Source organism: Lonchura striata, chromosome 4 (genome assembly GCF_046129695.1).
Source record: "Lonchura striata isolate bLonStr1 chromosome 4, bLonStr1.mat, whole genome shotgun sequence".
Taxonomy (NCBI): domain Eukaryota; kingdom Metazoa; phylum Chordata; class Aves; order Passeriformes; family Estrildidae; genus Lonchura; species Lonchura striata.
The window spans coordinates 64,400,568-64,424,435 of NC_134606.1; the positions used below are offsets into that span (position 1 = coordinate 64,400,568).

Consider the following 23,868-nt stretch of genomic DNA (forward strand, 5'->3'; position numbering starts at 1 on the left):
CTTCCCAGGCAGCGGCAAAGAGCTGGGTTTGGATTCAGCACGGGAATGTGGTGGATAGCACACGGATGGCTTGGATGTTGCTGAGCGGGGCTTGCCCTCCTCAAGGACTTTGCAGTGGCACATTGGACAATCCATGTCCCGTGCTCTGCCAGCAAGGAGGTGAGACCATCAACATTCCCCTCCTCATCCCTGTGTCCTACGTAAAGAAGAATCTTCCACCCGCTCTGCTCCAGAGAGCTGGCAAGTGCCCCTAGGGAGCCCCCTCATCCCTCCTGGGGCACTGCGGAGGGCGGGGCCGAGGCAGGGCTGTGACTGCACAAAGGGGCAGAGCGCTGGCGTGAGGCAGGGCTGTGATGTCCCAGGGCTGTGCTGGCCGCAGCACTGTGACATCGCTGTGACATCACCGCGCTGTCGCTGTGTGCGACGGGCCAGCGCCCGCAGCTGCCAGTGCAGTCGCGACGGGACGTGCCGGAGCCATGGGTGACGGTGACGTCCTGCTGACCGTGCTTCTCCTGCTGCTGGCCGCCGTGGCTGTCTGGTGGGCCTTTGGCCACCGGCAACCGCGGGGCCGGCGGACACGGAGAGGGAAGTGGAGGAAGCGCCCCAGGGTCCAGCCCAGAGGCTCACGGAGGAAGCGAGGAGCCCCTGCGGCTCCCAGGTTCCCCAGGCCTCGGGCGACTCCTGGCAAGCGGCCACGTGCTCCCGCCAGCCCCCTGGGCAGCCCCTGCAGCTGCGGCCCCTGCCTGGCAGAGGCCCGGGAGCTGCAGGAACTGATGCTGCACCTCGGGGATGGCAACAGGACACGTGAGCCGCTCTATTCTGGGATGTGGCAGGCATTGTGGAAAGAACTGGAGGAGCTGCAGAACCAAGGCCACCTGCCCTGCTGTGGCTTAGCCAGCTCCTCCAGAAGCCTCCATCCCATCCAGAGGCTGCTCCCAGCAAGATTCTCCATCCCTGGGAGAGCCTCAAGGCCTGCAAGGATGGCACAGCAGGGGAGAGACATCACCATCCATGCAGGAAGCTCAGGCTGTCAGAGACCCTGCATCCTGCCAGGAGCCTCTGCTATCTCTGACAGCCTCCATCCCTTGCAGAGGCTCAGTGAGACCTGTCAGCCTGCGGAAAGAGCAGAGCCCGTGGACAGGTCTCCCAGCTCCCTTGGACTCTGGGACTTCAACAACACAGGCGCCATCCTGACCCTTGACGTGGCAAGGGAAAGCCCAGAAGTCCAACTGGGAGCCCAGCCCGGTGCAGGGGAGCCTGCTCAGGAGCAGCTGGCGGGGCAGCAAGCGTCCTGGAGCCAGCAGTGGGCATCCCACAGCAGCCAGGACAGCCAGGACGCTCTTCTGGTTCTGCCCGCCAGCAACAGCCCCAGCCTGGTGGTGGAGACGAGCCTCCAGACAGCACGGAGGTTCCTCCATCTGCAGGAAGCTGCCCCAAGACAGCCCTCGAGTGCCGCCAAGGCCTTTCTAGTAGCAGGTGAGATCTCCCGAGGAGCTGCCTGCGGCTCCCCCGGGGCTCTGGAGGGGCGCGGCCAGGCCAGGCCAGGGCCCCTGCGAGCAGCCTAGTCGCCGGCTGTTTCCAGTGCCTCCGACGGCACGGCTTGAAAAAGCCCTGTCTGCCTTGCAGCCGCTCCTGGCATCCCCCTGTGCCAAGGCTCGGGCTGCAGCCCCGGCCGTCGTCAGGAGCAGAGCCCAGCCCACGCCGCCGGGGACAGCGACGGTGCCGCCCTGCCCCGCTGCCCCGGGGCTGCCGCAGCCGCCTGTGCGCGCTGCCCCGGCCCGGCTCTGCCGCTCGCCAGCCCGGCGGCTGCAGGGCGGTGGCCGCTGCCCGGCGCGCAGCAGGAAGCAGGTGAGAGCGCGGCGGCCGCGGGGGCCCGACCCGCTTCACTCGCGGGCACTTGCGGGGGGTTCTGGGCGCAAGGCTGATGGCTTCTCTCGGCCGCAGGGCAACAGAGGCAGCGGCAGGAGCTGTACCTGTGGGGCCCGCAGCTGGGCAGCGGCGGCTTCAGCACCGTCTACTCGGGCATCCGCCTCTCGGACGGGAGCCCGGTGAGTGGCCGCCACGGCCGGGCAGGGCAGGAGGGGCAGCGGCGGGGAGCGGCAGGGCTGGAGCTCAGCCCTCCTCTCTCCGTGGCTCGGAGGTGGCCATCAAACGCGTGGCCCGGGAGAGCGTCCTGCAGTGGGACGAGCTGGTGAGTGAACGGGGCCAGCGGGACAGAGCGGGGCATGGCGGGCAGGGAGAATCCCGGGGCGGGCTCAGCGTGCGGAGCCGCAGCCCCGCGGGCCTGGGCACACCGGAGAGCGGAGCTGGGGCCGGGCAGCGGCACCCCCGAGCATCCCCCGGGCGGGAGGAAGCGCAAGCGCCTGGGAGGCTGCGCCAGGGGGCACTGGGGCATCCCGGGCAGGGCGCAGCGCAGCCCCAGGGCTGCTGCAGCAGCAGCAGCAGCAGCAGCAGGCTGCTGCAGGCACTGACTTTCTCCTGCTCACAGCCCGACGGCACCCGCGTGCCCTTGGAGGTGGTGCTCATGGAGAAGGTGGGCTCTGGCTGCCAGAATATCATCCAACTCCTTGATTGGTTTGAGCTGCCGGACAGCTTTGTGCTAGTGCTGGAGCGTCCGGAGGCATCGCAGGATCTCCTGCAGTTCCTGCAGGAGCAGGGCTGCCTGTGCGAGGAGCAGGCGCGCTGGCTTTTCTGCCAGGTGCTGGAGGCCGTGCGGCACTGCACCGCCTGCGGCGTCCTGCACCGGGACATCAAGCCAGAGAACCTCCTGGTGAACCCGGAGAGCGGCCACCTGAAGCTCATTGACTTCGGCTGCGGCACCTTCCTCCAGGAGCGGGCCTTCACGGGCTTTGCCGGTGAGCCCATGGCCTGGGCCCTGCTCCCGGTGCCAGGCACCGCACGGCCCCGTTCCCTCCTGGGCTGCGGGCTGCGTCCTTCAGCCGGCCGCCTTTAGGAACGGGGCGGATGCCGAGCCCCAGGAGCCGGCTGCCGGCCCTGCCGACAGAGGGGGGGCAAAAGCGGCTCCCGGCCCCTGGGCTCAGCGGGCCCACGAGGGCCTGGGCTGCTCCGCTGGCCTTCTTGGCCTTGCGGAATGGTTTCGTGCCTTTGGCCAGCTGGCTGGGGGACGCGGGGTGGCCTCGGGGGGAAGCTGTGGCCACGGCTGCAGCCCCTGCCTCGGGCCGGAGGCCGCCGCCAGGCTCTGGAAGGCAGCAGCCTGCGCCCGGCCAGCGCCGCCTGTCTCCCCTAGGAACGCGCGTGTACAGCCCGCCCGAGTGGATCTGGCTCGGCTGCTACCACGGCCACGCGGCCACCATCTGGTCCCTGGGCGTGCTGCTGTACGTCATGGTCTGCGGGAGCCTCCCCTTCCAGGATGAGCCTGACATCGTGCTGGGCAAGCTCGTCTTCCGGCAGCAGCTCTCTCCAGGTGGGTGTCCGGCCTCAAGCCGGCGGGCTTTGGCAGCTGGCGGCGCGCAGCTCGGCGCGGCCCTCACCAGCTCCGCGGGACGTGGATCTGCCCTCCAGGGCCGGCCGCAGGAGGGGCCCGTGCCGACGGGGTCAGCGCGGCACGGGCGGCCGGAGGAGGCGGCCGTGTCCCGCCGTGCCGCTCTCCCGCGTGGGGCAGAGCCGGTCGGGAGCCCGGCACGGCCCAGAGCCCGGCACAACATGGCCCGGGCCCCACGGGCGACGGGGGCAGCTGGGCAGGAGACTCTGCCGGTGACCGGCGCTTTCTGCCTTCTCTCCCCAGAGCTCCAGCACCTGATCCGATGGTGTTTGGCCAAGCACCCTGCAGACAGGCCGGAGCTGGAGGAGATCTCATGCCACCCTTGGGTGCGGGGCCGGCGCTTTTCATGCCTTGCCGGAGCCTCTGCAGCACCAATTTAGCGAGTCCCGCGCAGGACTGAGAAGCCGAAAAATAAAACAGCAAACCCATTGCGGTGTGTCAAGGGGCTGGTTCTTTTCAGCAATTTCAGCTAAAGAAACGTCTTGGGCAAGGGGGGAATCAGAGTGCTGCCTTCAGCCTTTGTCAAGCTTTCCATGCCTGCCCTCCCGGCTGGTTCTTTATATCTTCCAGCTCAGGCCGTAGTGCGGGTAGGAGGGGCTTTGCCCAGCCAAGAAATGCGGCAGTGGAACAACAGCTGCTCTTGCAAAGTGGCAGGGCTTCTTGGTGTCTCTTGAAGTGACACACAGGTCCATGTGTGCATTCCAGGGGTTATTTGGTTTCAGGGACAGAGACGTTCCTCTCTTAGCAGAACTCTGAGGAGAGCCAGAAGCTACAAAATATCATTTCAGGTTGAGCCCTGCTGAACTCTTTTTCTTTCTTCCTATGAAATGGGAGGCAGGGCTAGGCACTTGTCTGGGAATCTTGCCGAAGGAGCTGCTTCTCTCGGAATCCCGCAAAGAGAGAGCTGCTCTGTCTCCCAAAAAGGTACCACTTTATACCATAAAAGAGTGCTTGGCTTCCCCCTCTGGGTGGAGCATCTCAAATTGGGATGGTGTTACGTTACCGGGCCTGCAGTGAGCCAGTCAATGGCCCATTAACAAACGATTACCTCTTCGGAGCAAACCATCGTTCTTGCAAGAGATAATAAACCTGCCCAACCTCCAACAGATGGCAAATAGAATACAAGCTTATCTTACAAACCAGGACAACTACTTTATAGAGAGGTAGCGGTTGTAACCAATACTTAGTAGATTTTTTGTGTTGTTTCGATTTATACTATGGCAAGATGATAAAATATGTATTTGACATTACCTTGGAATGCAAATTTTTTAAAAATAATTTTAAGGGAAAATATATTGAAACTGGTTTGGATAGCATAATTTCAAAAAGCCAGTTTCAATACCTGTGCAGAAGCCACAAAGAAGATCTGCATCACTCATCTAAAAAGAAAGCAAGCTTTAGATTTGACATGCACATTTAGATTTTTTTTGTCATGTATAAAAGAAAGGAGAAAAAATACACTATGACAGTTTATCTTCAACTGCACATCACTTGAACCTTGAGTGAAGACTCTGCATTATTAAGAGAACCAGCTGAGGCAGTGCAGCTCCAGGTTCACACATTATCAGAACCTTCGACTGCTCATTAAAAGCAGAAAATAGTGTGGCTGCCTCTGCGAGGCAACAGCACATTCTCCTGCTGTCATTGCCACTGTCAGAGCAAAACTGGAACCAAGCCATCCCATTCCATCACAAGCACCCTTACGCTGCAAAGGTGGAGCCCTGATCTCAGGAATGCCATTTGTGGCAGAGGTTTTCCATGGGTGATGTCACACAGCTCTCTGTGATGCCACACTGACACCTCTGTGATGTCACAAATCTCTCTGTGATGTCACATGGACATCCTTGTGATGTTACACTAATATCTGTGATGCCACACAGCTCTCTGTGATGTCACACAACCTCCTCTGACATCACAATGACATCTCTATGATGTCACACTGACACCTTGCACAGCTCTCTGTGGTAACACATGGGCATCTGTGGTGTCACACAGCTCTCTGTGATGTCACACTGACATCTCTGTGACATCACACAGCTTTTTGTGATGTCACACAGACACCTCTGTGATGTCACAATGACATCTGTGATGTCACACAAGCTCCTGTGATGTTACACAGACCTCTCTGTGATGTCACGCTGACATCTCTCTGATGTCACACAAGTGTAACAAGAAAAGAAATAGCTGAAGGAAAATTAGCAGTATTTTATTTGTCCTGAATCTAAGAATTTAGAACCTTCAATTTTTACAAACATGATTTGATACTAACTATAGGCAATGAAGTTTTCCATCCCCACTAAAGAAATGGATTTGGCCTGAACCACGGCTGCAGCACCCCCAAGGCTGTAACTGCTCTGCCAGGGGTTCTTCCATGGTCATGGCTCTCAGGTGCTCCAGCACGACCCCAGGCACAGGCACTGATGTTTCGAGGGCTACCTGCTGAGCATGGCCTAATCCACAGCCACAGAGGCTTCAGGTTTATCCCTGGGCCACAATCCCTTCTTGGCCATGGAAACAACCATGGTCACAGGTACTCTGAGAGATTCCTGCTCTGCCATGGGCTTATTCCCAGCCGCGGATGCCTGCGGGTGTCCTGCTCCTTTCTGGGCTCGTCCACAGGTCACAGATCCCTCAACTGGAGCTCACACCACTGGAGTTCCAGCAGCATAGAAACAGCAGCGATGTCCTGGCCTGGTCTCATGGATGATGGGAAGGCAAAGCAGGTTCTATTTCAGGGTTTTAAGTGCAGTTTTGATCCTGTTCCTCGCAGAATACATCTGGAGCAGGTGTCCAGCTGTGAGACAAACAGAGACAGGGTGTGCTGGGTGAAGAATGGTGATGTACTGGTTTTCAAGGGGATAGGATCCATTTTCTTCCCAGGCAGTGGCAAAGAGCTGGGTTTGGATTCAGCACAGGAATGTGGTGGATAGCACACGGATGGCTTGGATGTTGCTGAGCGGGGCTTGCCCTCCTCAAGGACTTTGCAGTGGCACATTGGACAATCCATGTCCCGTGCTCTGCCAGCAAGGAGGTGAGACCATCAACATTCCCCTCCTCATCCCTGTGTCCTACGTAAAGAAGAATCTTCCACCCGCTCTGCTCCAGAGAGCTGGCAAGTGCCCCTAGGGAGCCCCCTCATCCCTCCTGGGGCACTGCGGAGGGCGGGGCCGAGGCAGGGCTGTGACTGCACAAAGGGGCAGAGCGCTGGCGTGAGGCAGGGCTGTGATGTCCCAGGGCTGTGCTGGCCGCAGCACTGTGACATCGCTGTGACATCACCGCGCTGTCGCTGTGTTAGACGGGCCAGCGCCCGCAGCTGCCAGTGCAGTCGCGACGGGACGTGCCGGAGCCATGGGTGACGGTGACGTCCTGCTGACCGTGCTTCTCCTGCTGCTGGCCGCCGTGGCTGTCTGGTGGGCCTTTGGCCACCGGCAACCGCGGGGCCGGCGGACACGGAGAGGGAAGTGGAGGAAGCGACCCAGGGTCCAGCCCAGAGGCTCACGGAGGAAGCGAGGAGCCCCTGCGGCTCCCAGGTTCCCCAGGCCTCGGGCGACTCCTGGCAAGCGGCCACGTGCTCCCGCCAGCCCCCTGGGCAGCCCCTGCAGCTGCGGCCCCTGCCTGGCAGAGGCCCGGGAGCTGCAGGAACTGATGCTGCACCTCGGGGATGGCAACGGGACACGTGACCCGCTCTATTCTGGGATGTGGCAGGCATTGTGGAAAGAACTGGAGGAGCTGCAGAACCAAGGCCACCTGCCCTGCTGTGGCTTAGCCAGCTCCTCCAGAAGCCTCCATCCCGTCCAGAGGCTGCTCCCAGCAAGTTTCTCTATCCCTGGGAGAGCCTCACGGCCTGCAAGGATGGCACAGCAGGGGAGAGACATCACCATCCATGCAGGAAGCTCAGGCTGTCAGAGACCCTGCATCCTGCCAGGAGCCTCTGCTATCTCTGACAGCCTCCATCCCTTGCAGAGGCTCAGTGAGACCTGTCAGCCTGCAGAAGGAGCAGAGCCCGTGGACAGGTCTCCCAGCTCCCTTGGACTGACGGACTACAACAACACGGGCGAAATCCTGAACCTTGGCATGGCAAGGGAAAGCCCAGAAGTCCAACTGGGAGCCCAGCCCGATGCAGGGGAGCCTGCTCAGGAGCAGCTGGCGGGGCAGCAAGCGTCCTGGAGCCAGCAGTGGGCATCCCACAGCAGCCAGGACAGCCAGGACGCTCTTCTGGTTCTGCCCGCCAGCAACAGCCCCAGCCTGGTGGTGGAGACGGGCCTCCAGACAGCACGGAGGTTCCTCCATCTGCAGGAAGCTGCCCCAAGACAGCCCTCGAGTGCCGCCAAGGCCTTTCTAGTAGCAGGTGAGATCTCCCGAGGAGCTGCCTGCGGCTCCCCCGGGGCTCTGGAGGGGCGCGGCCAGGCCAGGCCAGGGCCCCTGCGAGCAGCCTAGTCGCCGGCTGTTTCCAGTGCCTCCGACGGCACGGCTTGAAAAAGCCCTGTCTGCCTTGCAGCCGCTCCTGGCATCCCCCTGTGCCAAGGCTCGGGCTGCAGCCCCGGCCGTCGTCAGGAGCAGAGCCCAGCCCACGCCGCCGGGGACAGCGACGGTGCCGCCCTGCCCCGCTGCCCCGGGGCTGCCGCAGCCGCCTGTGCGCGCTGCCCCGGCCCGGCTCTGCCGCTCGCCAGCCCGGCGGCTGCAGGGCGGTGGCCGCTGCCCGGCGCGCAGCAGGAAGCAGGTGAGAGCGCGGCGGCCGCGGGGGCCCGGCCCGCTTCACTCGCGGGCACTTGCGGGGGGTTCTGGGCGCAAGGCTGATGGCTTCTCTCGGCCGCAGGGCAACAGAGGCAGCGGCAGGAGCTGTACCTGTGGGGCCCGCAGCTGGGCAGCGGCGGCTTCAGCACCGTCTACTCGGGCATCCGCCTCTCGGACGGGAGCCCGGTGAGTGGCCGCCACGGCCGGGCGGGGCAGGAGGGGCAGCGGCGGGGAGCGGCAGGGCTGGAGCTCAGCCCTCCTCTCTCCGTGGCTCGCAGGTGGCCATCAAACGCGTGGCCCGGGAGAGCGTCCTGCAGTGGGACGAGCTGGTGAGTGAACGGGGCCAGCGGGACAGAGCGGGGCGTGGCGGGCAGGGAGAATCCCGGGGCGGGCTCAGCGTGCGGAGCCGCAGCCCCGCGGGCCTGGGCACACCGGAGAGCGGAGCTGGGGCCGGGCAGCGGCACCCCCGAGCATCCCCCGGGCGGGAGGAAGCGCAAGCGCCTGGGAGGCTGCGCCAGGGGGCACTGGGGCATCCCGGGCAGGGCGCAGCGCAGCCCCAGGGCTGCTGCAGCAGCAGCAGCAGCAGCAGCAGGCTGCTGCAGGCACTGACTTTCTCCTGCTCACAGCCCGACGGCACCCGCGTGCCCTTGGAGGTGGTGCTCATGGAGAAGGTGGGCTCTGGCTGCCAGAATATCATCCAGCTCCTCGATTGGTTTGAGCTGCCGGACAGCTTTGTGCTAGTGCTGGAGCGTCCGGAGGCATCGCAGGATCTCCTGCAGCTCCTGCAGGAGCAGGGCTGCCTGTGCGAGGAGCAGGCGCGCTGGCTTTTCTGCCAGGTGCTGGAGGCCGTGCGGCACTGCACCGCCTGCGGCGTCCTGCACCGGGACATCAAGCCAGAGAACCTCCTGGTGAACCCGGAGAGCGGCCACCTGAAGCTCATTGACTTCGGCTGCGGCACCTTCCTCCAGGAGCGGGCCTTCACGGGGTTTGCCGGTGAGCCCATGGCCTGAGCCCTGCTCCCGGTGCCAGGCACCGCACGGCCCCGTTCCCTCCTGGGCTGCGGGCTGCGTCCTTCAGCCAGCCGCCTTTAGGCACGGGGCGGATGCCGAGCCCCAGGAGCCGGCTGCCGGCCCTGCCGACAGAGGGGGGGCAAAAGCGGCTCCCGGCCCCTGGGCTCAGCGGGCCCACGAGGGCCTGGGCTGCTCCGCTGGCCTTCTTGGCCTTGCGGAATGGTTTCGTGCCTTTGGCCAGCTGGCTGGGGGACGCGGGGTGGCCTCGGGGGGAAGCTGTGGCCACGGCTGCAGCCCCTGCCTCGGGCCGGAGGCCGCCGCCAGGCTCTGGAAGGCAGCAGCCTGCGCCCGGCCAGCGCCGCCTGTCTCCCCTAGGAACGCGCGTGTACAGCCCGCCCGAGTGGATCTGGCTCGGCTGCTACCACGGCCACGCGGCCACCATCTGGTCCCTGGGCGTGCTGCTGTACGTCATGGTCTGCGGGAGCCTCCCCTTCCAGGATGAGCCTGACATCGTGCTGGGCAAGCTCGTCTTCCGGCAGCAGCTCTCTCCAGGTGGGTGTCCGGCCTCAAGCCGGCGGGCTTTGGCAGCTGGCGGCGCGCAGCTCGGCGCGGCCCTCACCAGCTCCGCGGGACGTGGATCTGCCCTCCAGGGCCGGCCGCAGGAGGGGCCCGTGCCGACGGGGTCAGCGCAGCACGGGCGGCCGGAGGAGGCGGCCGTGTCCCGCCGTGCCGCTCTCCCGCGTGGGGCAGAGCCGGTCGGGAGCCCGGCACGGCCCAGAGCCCGGCACAACATGGCCCGGGCCCCACGGGCGACGGGGGCAGCTGGGCAGGAGACTCTGCCAGTGACCGGCGCTTTCTGCCTTCTCTCCCCAGAGCTCCAGCACCTGATCCGATGGTGTTTGGCCAAGCACCCTGCAGACAGGCCGGAGCTGGAGGAGATCTCATGCCACCCTTGGGTGCGGGGCCGGCGCTTTTCATGCCTTGCCGGAGCCTCTGCAGCACCAATTTAGCGAGTCCCGCGCAGGACTGAGAAGCCGAAAAATAAAACAGCAAACCCATTGTGGTGTGTCAAGGGGCTGGTTCTTTTCAGCAACTTCAGCTAAAGAAACGTCTTGGGCAAGGGGGGAATCAGAGTGCTGCCTTCAGCCTTTGTCAAGCTTTCCATGCCTGCCCTCCCGGCTGGTTCTTTATATCTTCCAGCTCAGGCCGTAGTGCGGGTAGGAGGGGCTTTGCCTAGCCAAGAAATGCGGCAGTGGAACAACAGCTGCTCTTGCAAAGTGGCAGGGCTTCTTGGTGTCTCTTGAAGTGACACACAGGTCCATGTGTGCATTCCAGGGGTTATTTGGTTTCAGGGACAGAGACGTTCCTCTCTTAGCAGAACTCTGAGGAGAGCCAGAAGCTACAAAATATCATTTCAGGTTGAGCCCTGCTGAACTCTTTTTCTTTCTTCCTATGAAATGGGAGGCAGGGCTAGGCAGTTCTCTGGGACTCTCGCTGAAGGAGCTGCTTCTCTCGGAATCCCGCAAAGAGAGAGCTGCTCTGTCTCCCAAAAAGGTACCACTTTATACCATAAAAGAGTGCTTGGCTTCCCCCTCTGGGTGGAGCATCTCAAATTGGGATGGTGTTACGTTACCGGGCCTGCAGTGAGCCAGTCAATGGCCCATTAACAAACGATTACCTCTTCGGAGCAAACCATCGTTCTTGCAAGAGATAATAAACCTGCCCAACCTCCAACAGATGGCAAATAGAATACAAGCTTATCTTACAAACCAGGACAACTACTTTATAGAGAGGTAGCGGTTGTAACCAATACTTATTAGATTTTTTTTGTTGTTTCGATTTATACTATGGCAAGATGATAAAATATGTATTTGACATTACCTTGGAATGCAAAGTTTTTAAAAATAATTTTAAGGGAAAATATATTGAAACTGGTTTGGATAGCATAATTTTAAAAAGCCAGTTTCAATACCTGTGCAGTAGCCACAAAGAAGATCTGCATCACTCATCTAAAAAGAAAGCAAGCTTTAGATTTGACATGCACATTTAGATTTTTTTTGTCATGTATAAAAGAAAGGAGAAAAAATACACTATGACAGTTTATCTTCAACTGCACATCACTTGAACCTTGAGTGAAGACTCTGCATTATTGAAGAGAACCAGCTGAGGCAGTGCAGCTCCAGGTTCACACATTATCAGAACCTTCGACTGCTCATTAAAAGCAGAAAATAGTGTGGCTGCCTCTGCGAGGCAACAGCGCATTCTCCTGCTGTCATTGCCACTGTCAGAGCAAAACTGGAACCAAGCCATCCCATTCCATCACAAGCACCCTTACGCTGCAAAGGTGGAGCCCTGATCTCAGGAATGCCATTTGTGGCAGAGGTTTTCCATGGGTGATGTCACACAGCTCTCTGTGATGCCACACTGACACCTCTGTGATGTCACAAATCTTTCTGTGATGTCACATGGACATCCTTGTGATGTTACACTAATATCTGTGATGCCACACAGCTCTCTGTGATGTCACACAACCTCCTCTGACATCACAATGACATCTCTATGATGTCACACTGACACCTTTGTGACGTTGCACAGCTCTCTGTGGTAACACATGGGCATCTGTGGTGTCACACAGCTCTCTGTGATGTCACAATGCCATCTGTGATGTCACACAAGCTCCTGTGATGTTACACAGACCTCTCTGTGATGTCACACTGACATCTCTCTGATGTCACACAAGTGTAACAAGAAAAGAAATAGCTGAAGGAAAATTAGCAGTATTTTATTTGTCCTGAATCTAAGAATTTAGAACCTTCAATTTTTACAAACATGATTTGATACTAACTATAGGCAATGAAGTTTTCCATCCCCACTAAAGAAATGGATTTGGCCTGAACCACGGCTGCAGCACCCCCAAGGCTGTAACTGCTCTGCCAGGGGTTCTTCCATGGTCATGGCTCTCAGGTGCTCCAGCACGACCCCAGGCACAGGCACTGATGTTTCGAGGGCTACCTGCTGAGCATGGCCTAATCCACAGCCACAGAGGCTTCAGGTTTATCCCTGGGCCACAATCCCTTCTTGGCCATGGAAACAACCTTGGCCACAGGTACTCTGAGAGATTCCTGCTCTGCCATGGGCTTATTCCCAGCCGCGGATGCCTGCGGGTGTCCTGCTCCTTTCTGGGCTCGTCCACAGGTTACAGATCCCTCAACTGGAGCTCACACCACTGGAGTTCCAGCAGCACGGAAACAGCAGCGATGTTCTGGCCTGGTCTCATGGATGATGGGAAGGCAAAGCAGGTTCTATTTCAGGGTTTTAAGTACAGTTTTGATCCTGTTCCTCGCAGAATACATCTGGAGCAGGTGTCCAGCTGTGAGACAAACAGAGACAGGGTGTGCTGGGTGAAGAATGGTGATGTACTGGTTTTCAAGGGGATAGGATCCATTTTCTTCCCAGGGAGCGGCAAAGAGCTGGGTTTGGATTCAGCACGGGAATGTGGTGGATAGCACACGGATGGCTTGGATGTTGCTGAGCGGGGCTTGCCCTCCTCAAGGACTTTGCAGTGGCACATTGGACAATCCATGTCCCGTGCTCTGCCAGCAAGGAGGTGAGACCATCAACATTCCCCTCCTCATCCCTGTGTCCTACGTAAAGAAGAATCTTCCACCCGCTCTGCTCCAGAGAGCTGGCAAGTGCCCCTAGGGAGCCCCCTCATCCCTCCTGGGGCACTGCGGAGGGCGGGGCCGAGGCAGGGCTGTGACTGCACAAAGGGGCAGAGCGCTGGCGTGAGGCAGGGCTGTGATGTCCCAGGGCTGTGCTGGCCGCAGCACTGTGACATCGCTGTGACATCACCGCGCTGTCGCAGTGTGAGACGGGCCAGCGCCCGCAGCTGCCAGTGCAGTCGCGACGGGACGTGCCGGAGCCATGGGTGACGGTGACGTCCTGCTGACCGTGCTTCTCCTGCTGCTGGCTGCCGTGGCTGTCTGGTGGGCCTTTGGCCACCGGCAACCGCGGGGCCGGCGGACACGGAGAGGGAAGTGGAGGAAGCGCCCCAGGGTCCAGCCCAGAGGCTCACGGAGGAAGCGAGGAGCCCCTGCGGCTCCCAGGTTCCCCAGGCCTCGGGCGACTCCTGGCAAGCGGCCACGTGCTCCCGCCAGCCCCCTGGGCAGCCCCTGCAGCTGCGGCCCTTGCCTGGCAGAGGCCCAGGAGCTGCAGGAACTGATGCTGCACCTCGGGGATGGCAACAGGACACGTGAGCCACTCTATTCTGGGATGTGGCAGGCGTTGTGGAAAGAACTGGAGGAGCTGCAGAACCAAGGCCACCTGCCCTGCTGTGGCTTAGCCAGCTCCTCCAGAAGCCTCCATCCCATCCAGAGGCTGCTCCCAGCAAGATTCTCCATCCCTGGGAGAGCCTCAAGGCCTGCAAGGATGGCACAGCAGGGGAGAGACATCACCATCCATGCAGGAAGCTCAGGCTCTCAGAGACCCTGCATCCTGCCAGGAGCCTCTGCTATCTCTGACAGCCTCCATCCCTTGCAGAGGCTCAGTGAGACCTGTCAGCCTGCAGAAGGAGCAGAGCCCGTGGACAGGTCTCCCAGCTCCCTTGGACTGACGGACTACAACAACACGGGCGAAATCCTGAACCTTGGCATGGCAAGGGAAAGCCCAGAAGTCCAACTGGGAGCCCAGCCCGATGCAGGGGAGCCTGCTCAGGAGCAGCTGGCGGGGCAGCAAGCGTCCTGGAGCCAGCAGTGGGCATCCCACAGCAGCCAGGACAGCCAGGACGCTCTTCTGGTTCTGCCCGCCAGCAACAGCCCCAGCCTGGTGGTGGAGACGGGCCTCCAGACAGCACGGAGGTTCCTCCATCTGCAGGAAGCTGCCCCAAGACAGCCCTCGAGTGCCGCCAAGGCCTTTCTAGTAGCAGGTGAGATCTCCCGAGGAGCTGCCTGCGGCTCCCCCGGGGCTCTGGAGGGGCGCGGCCAGGCCAGGCCAGGGCCCCTGCGAGCAGCCTAGTCGCCGGCTGTTTCCAGTGCCTCCGACGGCACGGCTTGAAAAAGCCCTGTCTGCCTTGCAGCCGCTCCTGGCATCCCCCTGTGCCAAGGCTCGGGCTGCAGCCCCGGCCGTCGTCAGGAGCAGAGCCCAGCCCACGCCGCCGGGGACAGCGACGGTGCCGCCCTGCCCCGCTGCCCCGGGGCTGCCGCAGCCGCCTGTGCGCGCTGCCCCGGCCCGGCTCTGCCGCTCGCCAGCCCGGCGGCTGCAGGGCGGTGGCCGCTGCCCGGCGCGCAGCAGGAAGCAGGTGAGAGCGCGGCGGCCGCGGGGGCCCGGCCCGCTTCACTCGCGGGCACTTGCGGGGGGTTCTGGGCGCAAGGCTGATGGCTTCTCTCGGCCGCAGGGCAACAGAGGCAGTGGCAGGAGCTGTACCTGTGGGGCCCGCAGCTGGGCAGCGGCGGCTTCAGCACCGTCTACTCGGGCATCCGCCTCTCGGACGGGAGCCCGGTGAGTGGCCGCCACGGCCGGGCGGGGCAGGAGGGGCAGCGGCGGGGAGCGGCAGGGCTGGAGCTCAGCCCTCCTCTCTCCGTGGCTCGCAGGTGGCCATCAAACGCGTGGCCCGGGAGAGCGTCCTGCAGTGGGACGAGCTGGTGAGTGAACGGGGCCAGCGGGACAGAGCGGGGCGTGGCGGGCAGGGAGAATCCCGGGGCGGGCTCAGCGTGCGGAGCCGCAGCCCCGCGGGCCTGGGCACACCGGAGAGCGGAGCTGGGGCCGGGCAGCGGCACCCCCGAGCATCCCCCGGGTGGGAGGAAGCGCAAGCGCCTGGGAGGCTGCGCCAGGGGGCACTGGGGCATCCCGGGCAGGGCGCAGCGCAGCCCCAGGGCTGCTGCAGCAGCAGCAGCAGCAGCAGCAGGCTGCTGCAGGCACTGACTTTCTCCTGCTCACAGCCCGACGGCACCCGCGTGCCCTTGGAGGTGGTGCTCATGGAGAAGGTGGGCTCTGGCTGCCAGAATATCATCCAGCTCCTCGATTGGTTTGAGCTGCCGGACAGCTTTGTGCTAGTGCTGGAGCGTCCGGAGGCATCGCAGGATCTCCTGCAGCTCCTGCAGGAGCAGGGCTGCCTGTGCGAGGAGCAGGCGCGCTGGCTTTTCTGCCAGGTGCTGGAGGCCGTGCGGCACTGCACCGCCTGCGGCGTCCTGCACCGGGACATCAAGCCAGAGAACCTCCTGGTGAACCCGGAGAGCGGCCACCTGAAGCTCATTGACTTCGGCTGCGGCACCTTCCTCCAGGAGCGGGCCTTCACGGGCTTTGCCGGTGAGCCCATGGCCTGGGCCCTGCTCCCGGTGCCAGGCACCACACGGCCCCGTTCCCTCCTGGGCTGCGGGCTGCGTCCTTCAGCCGGCCGCCTTTAGGAACGGGGCGGATGCCGAGCCCCAGGAGCTGGCTGCCGGCCCGGCCGACAGAGGGGGGGCAAAAGCGGCTCCCGGCCCCTGGGCTCAGCGGGCCCACGAGGGCCAGGGCTGCTCCGCTGGCCTTCTTGGCCTTGCGGAATGGTTTCGTGCCTTTGGCCAGCTGGCTGGGGGACGCGGGGTGGCCTCGGGGGGAAGTTGTGGCCACGGCTGCAGCCCCTGCCTCGGGCCGGAGGCCGCCGCCAGGCTCTGGAAGGCAGCAGCCTGCGCCCGGCCAGCGCCGCCTGTCTCCCCTAGGAACGCGCGTGTACAGCCCGCCCGAGTGGATCTGGCTCGGCTGCTACCACGGCCACGCGGCCACCATCTGGTCCCTGGGCGTGCTGCTCTACGTCATGGTCTGCGGGAGCCTCCCCTTCCAGGATGAGCCTGACATCGTGCTGGGCAAGCTCGTCTTCCGGCAGCAGCTCTCTCCAGGTGGGTGTCCGGCCTCAAGCCGGCGGGCTTTGGCAGCTGGCGGCGCGCAGCTCGGCGCGGCCCTCACCAGCTCCGCGGGACGTGGATCTGCCCTCCAGGGCCGGCCGCAGGAGGGGCCCGTGCCGACGGGGTCAGCGCGGCACGGGTGGCCGGAGGAGGCGGCCGTGTCCCGCCGTGCCGCTCTCCCGCGTGGGGCAGAGCCGGTCGGGAGCCCGGCACGGCCCAGAGCCCGGCACAACATGGCCCGGGCCCCGCGGGCGACGGGGGCAGCTGGGCAGGAGACTCTGCCGGTGACCGGCGCTTTCTGCCTTCTCTCCCCAGAGCTCCAGCACCTGATCCGATGGTGTTTGGCCAAGCACCCTGCGGACAGGCCGGAGCTGGAGGAGATCTCATGCCACCCTTGGGTGCGGGGCCGGCGCTTTTCATGCCTTGCCGGAGCCTCTGCAGCACCAATTTAGCGAGTCCCACGCAGGACTGAGAACCCGAAAAATAAAACAGCAAACCCATTGCGGTGTGTCAAGGGGCTGGTTCTTTTCAGCAACTTCAGCTAAAGAAACGTCTTGGGAAAAGGGGGGCTTTGTCAAGCTTTCCATGCCTGCCCTCCCGGCTGGTTCTTTATATCTTCCAGCTCAGGCCGTAGTGCGGGTAGGAGGGGCTTTGCCCAGCCAAGAAATGCGGCAGTGGAACAACAGCTGCTCTTGCAAAGTGGCAGGGCTTCTTGGTGTCTCTTGAAGTGACACACAGGTCCATGTGTGCATTCCAGGGGTTATTTGGTTTCAGGGACAGAGACGTTCCTCTCTTAGCAGAACTCTGAGGAGAGCCAGAAGCTACAAAATATCATTTCAGGTTGAGCCCTGCTGAACTCTTTTTCTTTCTTCCTATGAAATGGGAGGCAGGGCTAGGCACTTCTCTGGGAATCTTGCCGAAGGAGCTGCTTCTCTCGGAATCCCGCAAAGAGAGAGCTGCTCTGTCTCCCAAAAAGGTACCACTTTATACCATAAAAGAGTGCTTGGCTTCCCCCTCTGGGTGGAGCATCTCAAATTGGGATGGTGTTACGTTACCGGGCCTGCAGTGAGCCAGTCAATGGCCCATTAACAAACGATTACCTCTTCGGAGCAAACCATTGTTCTTGCAAGAGATAATAAACCTGCCCAACCTCCAACAGATGGCAAATAGAATACAAGCTTATCTTACAAACCAGGACAACTACTTTATAGAGAGGTAGCGGTTGTAACCAATACTTAGTAGATTTTTTTTGTTGTTTTGATTTATACTATGGCAAGATGATAAAATATGTATTTGACATTACCTTGGAATGCAAATTTTTTAAAAATAATTTTAAGGGAAAATATATTGAAACTGGTTTGGATAGCATAATTTCAAAAAGCCAGTTTCAATACCTGTGCAGAAGCCACAAAGAAGATCTGCATCAATCATCTAAAAAGAAAGCAAGCTTTAGATTTGACATGCACATTTAGATTTTTTTTGTCATGTATAAAAGAAAGGAGAAAAAATACACTATGACAGTTTATCTTCAACTGCACATCACTTGAACCTTGAGTGAAGACTCTGCATTATTGAAGAGAACCAGCTGAGGCAGTGCAGCTCCAGGTTCACACATTATCAGAACCTTCGACTGCTCATTAAAAGCAGAAAATCGTGTGGCTGCCTCTGCGAGGCAACAGCGCATTCTCCTGCTGTCATTGCCACTGTCAGAGCAAAACCGGAACCAAGCCATCCCATTCCATTACAAGCACCCTTACGCTGCAAAGGTGGAGCCCTGATCTCAGGAATGCCATTTGTGGCAGAGGTTTTCCATGGGTGATGTCACACAGCTCTCTGTCATGCCACACTGACACCTCTGTGATGTCACAAATCTCTCTGTGATGTCACATGGACATCCTTGTGATGTTACACTAATATCTGTGATGCCACACAGCTCTCTGTGATGTCACACAACCTCCTCTGACATCACAATGACATCTCTATGATGTCACACTGACACCTTTGTGACGTTGCACAGCTCTCTGTGGTAACACATGGGCATCTGTGGTGTCACACAGCTCTCTGTGATGTCACAATGACATCTCTGTGACATCACACAGCTTTTTGTGATGTCACACAGACACCTCTGTGATGTCACAATGACATCTGTGATGTCACACAAGCTCCTGTGATGTTACACAGACCTCTCTGTGATGTCACGCTGACATCTCTCTGATGTCACACAAGTGTAACAAGAAAAGAAATAGCTGAAGGAAAATTAGCAGTATTTTATTTGTCCTGAATCTAAGAATTTAGAACCTTCAATTTTTACAAACATGATTTGATACTAACTATAGGCAATGAAGTTTTCCATCCCCACTAAAGAAATGGATTTGGCCTGAACCACGGCTGCAGCACCCCCAAGGCTGTAACTGCTCTGCCAGGGGTTCTTCCATGGTCATGGCTCTCAGGTGCTCCAGCACGACCCCAGGCACAGGCACTGATGTTTCGAGGGCTACCTGCTGAGCATGGCCTAATCCACAGCCACAGAGGCTTCAGGTTTATCCCTGGGCCACAATCCCTTCTTGGCCATGGAAACAACCTTGGCCACAGGTACTCTGAGAGATTCCTGCTCTGCCATGGGCTTATTCCCAGCCACGGATGCCTGCGGGTGTCCTGCTCCTTTCTGGGCTCGTCCACAGGTCACAGATCCCTCAACTGGAGCTCACACCACTGGAGTTCCAGCAGCATAGAAACAGCGGCGATGTCCTGGCCTGGTCTCATGGATGATGGGAAGGCAAAGCAGGTTCTATTTCAGGGTTTTAAGTACAGTTTTGATCCTGTTCCTCGCAGAATACATCTGGAGCAGGTGTCCAGCTGTGAGACAAACAGAGACAGGGTGTGCTGGGTGAAGAATGGTGATGTACTGGTTTTCAAGGGGATAGGATCCATTTTCTTCCCAGGGAGCGGCAAAGAGCTGGGTTTGGATTCAGCACGGGAATGTGGTGGATAGCACACGGATGGCTTGGATGTTGCTGAGCGGGGCTTGCCCTCCTCAAGGACTTTGCAGTGTCACATTGGACAATCCATGTCCCGTGCTCTGCCAGCAAGGAGGTGAGACCATCAACATTCCCCTCCTCATCCCTGTGTCCTACGTAAAGAAGAATCTTCCACCCGCTCTGCTCCAGAGAGCTGGCAAGTGCCCCTAGGGAGCCCCCTCATCCCTCCTGGGGCACTGTGGAGGGCGGGGCCGAGGCAGGGCTGTGACTGCACAAAGGGGCAGAGCGCTGGCGTGAGGCAGGGCTGTGATGTCCCAGGGCTGTGCTGGCCGCAGCACTGTGACATCGCTGTGACATCACCGCGCTGTCGCAGTGTGAGACGGGCCAGCGCCCGCAGCTGCCAGTGCAGTCGCGACGGGACGTGCCGGAGCCATGGGTGACGGTGACGTCCTGCTGACCGTGCTTCTCCTGCTGCTGGCCGCCGTGGCTGTCTGGTGGGCCTTTGGCCACCGGCAACCGCGGGGCCGGCGGACACGGAGAGGGAAGTGGAGGAAGCGCCCCAGGGTCCAGCCCAGAGGCTCACGGAGGAAGCGAGGAGCCCCTGCGGCTCCCAGGTTCCCCAGGCCTCGGGCGACTCCTGGCAAGCGGCCACGTGCTCCCGCCAGCCCCCTGGGCAGCCCCTGCAGCTGCGGCCCCTGCCTGGCAGAGGCCCGGGAGCTGCAGGAACTGATGCTGCACCTCGGGGATGGCAACGGGACACGTGAGCCGCTCTATTCTGGGATGTGGCAGGCGTTGTGGAAAGAACTGGAGGAGCTGCAGAACCAAGGCCACCTGCCCTGCTGTGGCTTAGCCAGCTCCTCCAGAAGCCTCCATCCCATCCAGAGGCTGCTCCCAGCAAGATTCTCCATCCCTGGGAGAGCCTCAAGGCCTGCAAGGATGGCACAGCAGGGGAGAGACATCACCATCCATGCAGGAAGCTCAGGCTCTCAGAGACCCTGCATCCTGCCAGGAGCCTCCTCTATGTCTGACAGCCTCCATCCCTTGCAGAGGCTCAGTGAGACCTGTCAGCCTGCGGAAAGAGCAGAGCCCGTGGACAGGTCTCCCAGCTCCCTTGGACTCTGGGACTTCAACAACACAGGTGCCATCCTGACCCTTGACGTGGCAAGGGAAAGCCCAGAAGTCCAACTGGGAGCCCAGCCCGATGCAGGGGAGCCTGCTCAGGAGCAGCTGGTGGGGCAGCAAGCGTCCTGGAGCCAGCAGTGGGCATCCCACAGCAGCCAGGACAGCCAGGACGCTGTTCTGGTTCTGCCCGCCAGCAACAGCCCCAGCCTGGTGGTGGAGACGGGCCTCCAGACAGCACGGAGGTTCCTCCATCTGCAGGAAGCTGCCCCAAGACAGCCCTCGAGTGCCGCCAAGGCCTTTCTAGTAGCAGGTGAGATCTCCCGAGGAGTTGCCTGCGGCTCCCCCGGGGCTCTGGAGGGGCGCGGCCAGGCCAGGCCAGGGCCCCTGCGAGCAGCCTAGTCGCCGGCTGTTTCCAGTGCCTCCGACGGCACGGCTTGAAAAAGCCCTGTCTGCCTTGCAGCCGCTCCTGGCATCCCCCTGTGCCAAGGCTCGGGCTGCAGCCCCGGCCGTCGTCAGGAGCAGAGCCCAGCCCACGCCGCCGGGGACAGCGACGGTGCCGCCCTGCCCCGCTGCCCCGGGGCTGCCGCAGCCGCCTGTGCGCGCTGCCCCGGCCCGGCTCTGCCGCTCGCCAGCCCGGCGGCTGCAGGGCGGTGGCCGCTGCCCGGCGCGCAGCAGGAAGCAGGTGAGAGCGCGGCGGCCGCGGGGGCCCGGCCCGCTTCACTCGCGGGCACTTGCGGGGGGTTCTGGGCGCAAGGCTGATGGCTTCTCTCGGCCGCAGGGCAACAGAGGCAGCGGCAGGAGCTGTACCTGTGGGGCCCGCAGCTGGGCAGCGGCGGCTTCAGCACCGTCTACTCGGGCATCCGCCTCTCGGACGGGAGCCCGGTGAGTGGCCGCCACGGCCGGGCGGGGCAGGAGGGGCAGCGGCGGGGAGCGGCAGGGCTGGAGCTCAGCCCTCCTCTCTCCGTGGCTCGCAGGTGGCCATCAAACGCGTGGCCCGGGAGAGCGTCCTGCAGTGGGACGAGCTGGTGAGTGAACGGGGCCAGCGGGACAGAGCGGGGCGTGGCGGGCAGGGAGAATCCCGGGGCGGGCTCAGCGTGCGGAGCCGCAGCCCCGCGGGCCTGGGCACACCGGAGAGCGGAGCTGGGGCCGGGCAGCGGCAGCCCCGAGCATCCCCCGGGCGGGAGGAAGCGCAAGCGCCTGGGAGGCTGCGCCAGGGGGCACTGGGGCATCCCGGGCAGGGCGCAGCGCAGCCCCAGGGCTGCTGCAGCAGCAGCAGCAGCAGCAGCAGGCTGCTGCAGGCACTGACTTTCTCCTGCTCACAGCCCGACGGCACCCGCGTGCCCTTGGAGGTGGTGCTCATGGAGAAGGTGGGCTCTGGCTGCCAGAATATCATCCAGCTCCTCGATTGGTTTGAGCTGCCGGACAGCTTTGTGCTAGTGCTGGAGCGTCCGGAGGCATCGCAGGATCTCCTGCAGTTCCTGCAGGAGCAGGGCTGCCTGTGCGAGGAGCAGGCGCGCTGGCTTTTCTGCCAGGTGCTGGAGGCCGTGCGGCACTGCACCGCCTGCGGCGTCCTGCACCGGGACATCAAGCCAGAGAACCTCCTGGTGAACCCGGAGAGCGGCCACCTGAAGCTCATTGACTTTGGCTGCGGCACCTTCCTCCAGGAGCGGGCCTTCACGGGCTTTGCCGGTGAGCCCATGGCCTGGGCCCTGCTCCCGGTGCCAGGCACCGCACGGCCCCGTTCCCTCCTGGGCTGCGGGCTGCGTCCTTCAGCCGGCCGCCTTTAGGAACGGGGCGGATGCCGAGCCCCAGGAGCTGGCTGCCGGCCCTGCCAACAGAGGGGGGGCAAAAGCGGCTCCCGGCCCCTGGGCTCAGCGGGCCCACGAGGGCCTGGGCTGCTCCGCTGGCCTTCTTGGCCTTGCGGAATGGTTTCGTGCCTTTGGCCAGCTGGCTGGGGGATGCGGGGTGGCCTCGGGGGGAAGTTGTGGCCACGGCTGCAGCCCCTGCCTCGGGCCGGAGGCCGCCGCCAGGCTCTGGAAGGCAGCAGCCTGCGCCCGGCCAGCGCCGCCTGTCTCCCCTAGGAACGCGCGTGTACAGCCCGCCCGAGTGGATCTGGCTCGGCTGCTACCACGGCCACGCGGCCACCATCTGGTCCCTGGGCGTGCTGCTGTACGTCATGGTCTGCGGGAGCCTCCCCTTCCAGGATGAGCCTGACATCGTGCTGGGCAAGCTCGTCTTCCGGCAGCAGCTCTCTCCAGGTGGGTGTCCGGCCTCAAGCCGGCGGGCTTTGGCAGCTGGCGGCGCGCAGCTCGGCGCGGCCCTCACCAGCTCCGCGGGACGTGGATCTGCCCTCCATGGCCGGCCGCAGGAGGGGCCCGTGCCGACGGGGTCAGCGCGGCACGGGTGGCCGGAGGAGGCGGCCGTGTCCCGCCGTGCCGCTCTCCTGCGTGGGGCAGAGCCGGTCGGGAGCCCGGCACGGCCCAGAGCCCGGCACAACATGGCCCGGGCCCCGCGGGCGACGGGGGCAGCTGGGCAGGAGACTCTGCCGGTGACCGGCGCTTTCTGCCTTCTCTCCCCAGAGCTCCAGCACCTGATCCGATGGTGTTTGGCCAAGCACCCTGCGGACAGGCCGGAGCTGGAGGAGATCTCATGCCACCCTTGGGTGCGGGGCCGGCGCTTTTCATGCCTTGCCGGAGCCTCTGCAGCACCAATTTAGCGAGTCCCACGCAGGACTGAGAACCCGAAAAATAAAACAGCAAACCCATTGCGGTGTGTCAAGGGGCTGGTTCTTTTCAGCAACTTCAGCTAAAGAAACGTCTTGGGAAAAGGGGGGCTTTGTCAAGCTTTCCATGCCTGCCCTCCCGGCTGGTTCTTTATATCTTCCAGCTCAGGCCGTAGTGCGGGTAGGAGGGGCTTTGCCCAGCCAAGAAATGCGGCAGTGGAACAACAGCTGCTCTTGCAAAGTGGCAGGGCTTCTTGGTGTCTCTTGAAGTGACACACAGGTCCATGTGTGCATTCCAGGGGTTATTTGGTTTCAGGGACAGAGACGTTCCTCTCTTAGCAGAACTCTGAGGAGAGCCAGAAGCTACAAAATATCATTTCAGGTTGAGCCCTGCTGAACTCTTTTTCTTTCTTCCTATGAAATGGGAGGCAGGGCTAGGCACTTCTCTGGGAATCTTGCCGAAGGAGCTGCTTCTCTCGGAATCCCGCAAAGAGAGAGCTGCTCTGTCTCCCAAAAAGGTACCACTTTATACCATAAAAGAGTGCTTGGCTTCCCCCTCTGGGTGGAGCATCTCAAATTGGGATGGTGTTACGTTACCGGGCCTGCAGTGAGCCAGTCAATGGCCCATTAACAAACGATTACCTCTTCGGAGCAAACCATCATTCTTGCAAGAGATAATAAACCTGCCCAACCTCCAACAGATGGCAAATAGAATACAAGCTTATCTTACAAACCAGGACAACTACTTCATAGAGAGGTAGCTGTTGTAACCAATACTTATTAGATTTTTTTTGTTGTTTCGATTTATACTATGGCAAGATGATAAAATATGTATTTGACATTACCTTGGAATGCAAATTTTTTAAAAATAATTTTAAGGGAAAATATATTGAAACTGGTTTGGATAGCATAATTTCAAAAA

At 61.4% G+C, this 23,868-nt stretch overlaps 4 protein-coding genes across 4 annotated transcripts; all 4 read left to right on the plus strand.

The window, feature by feature from the left end:
- Positions 1-476: 476 nt before the first annotated feature.
- LOC144246150 (serine/threonine-protein kinase pim-1-like) lies at positions 477-6,209 on the plus strand. The gene is made up of 7 exons (XM_077782607.1): positions 477-486; positions 1,945-2,048; positions 2,141-2,191; positions 2,489-2,855; positions 3,248-3,424; positions 3,746-3,828; positions 6,075-6,209. Exons 1-7 carry the CDS (start codon positions 477-479, stop codon positions 6,207-6,209), a joined length of 927 nt encoding a protein of 308 aa, XP_077638733.1.
- A 641-nt stretch (positions 6,210-6,850) lies between these two features.
- On the plus strand, positions 6,851-10,256 carry LOC144246151 (serine/threonine-protein kinase pim-1-like). Its single transcript, XM_077782608.1, has 6 exons — positions 6,851-6,860; positions 8,319-8,422; positions 8,515-8,565; positions 8,863-9,229; positions 9,622-9,798; positions 10,120-10,256. The coding sequence occupies exons 1-6, from the start codon at positions 6,851-6,853 to the stop codon at positions 10,254-10,256; spliced, it is 846 nt and encodes a 281-aa protein (XP_077638734.1).
- A 2,074-nt stretch (positions 10,257-12,330) lies between these two features.
- LOC144246152 (serine/threonine-protein kinase pim-1-like) lies at positions 12,331-16,576 on the plus strand. The gene is made up of 7 exons (XM_077782609.1): positions 12,331-12,352; positions 12,442-12,618; positions 14,639-14,742; positions 14,835-14,885; positions 15,183-15,549; positions 15,942-16,118; positions 16,440-16,576. Exons 1-7 carry the CDS (start codon positions 12,331-12,333, stop codon positions 16,574-16,576), a joined length of 1,035 nt encoding a protein of 344 aa, XP_077638735.1.
- A 2,291-nt stretch (positions 16,577-18,867) lies between these two features.
- Positions 18,868-22,940, plus strand: LOC144246153 (serine/threonine-protein kinase pim-1-like). Its single transcript, XM_077782610.1, has 9 exons — positions 18,868-19,026; positions 19,476-19,544; positions 20,150-20,361; positions 20,419-20,534; positions 21,003-21,106; positions 21,199-21,249; positions 21,547-21,913; positions 22,306-22,482; positions 22,804-22,940. The coding sequence occupies exons 1-9, from the start codon at positions 18,868-18,870 to the stop codon at positions 22,938-22,940; spliced, it is 1,392 nt and encodes a 463-aa protein (XP_077638736.1).
- The last annotated feature ends 928 nt before the right edge of the window (positions 22,941-23,868 follow it).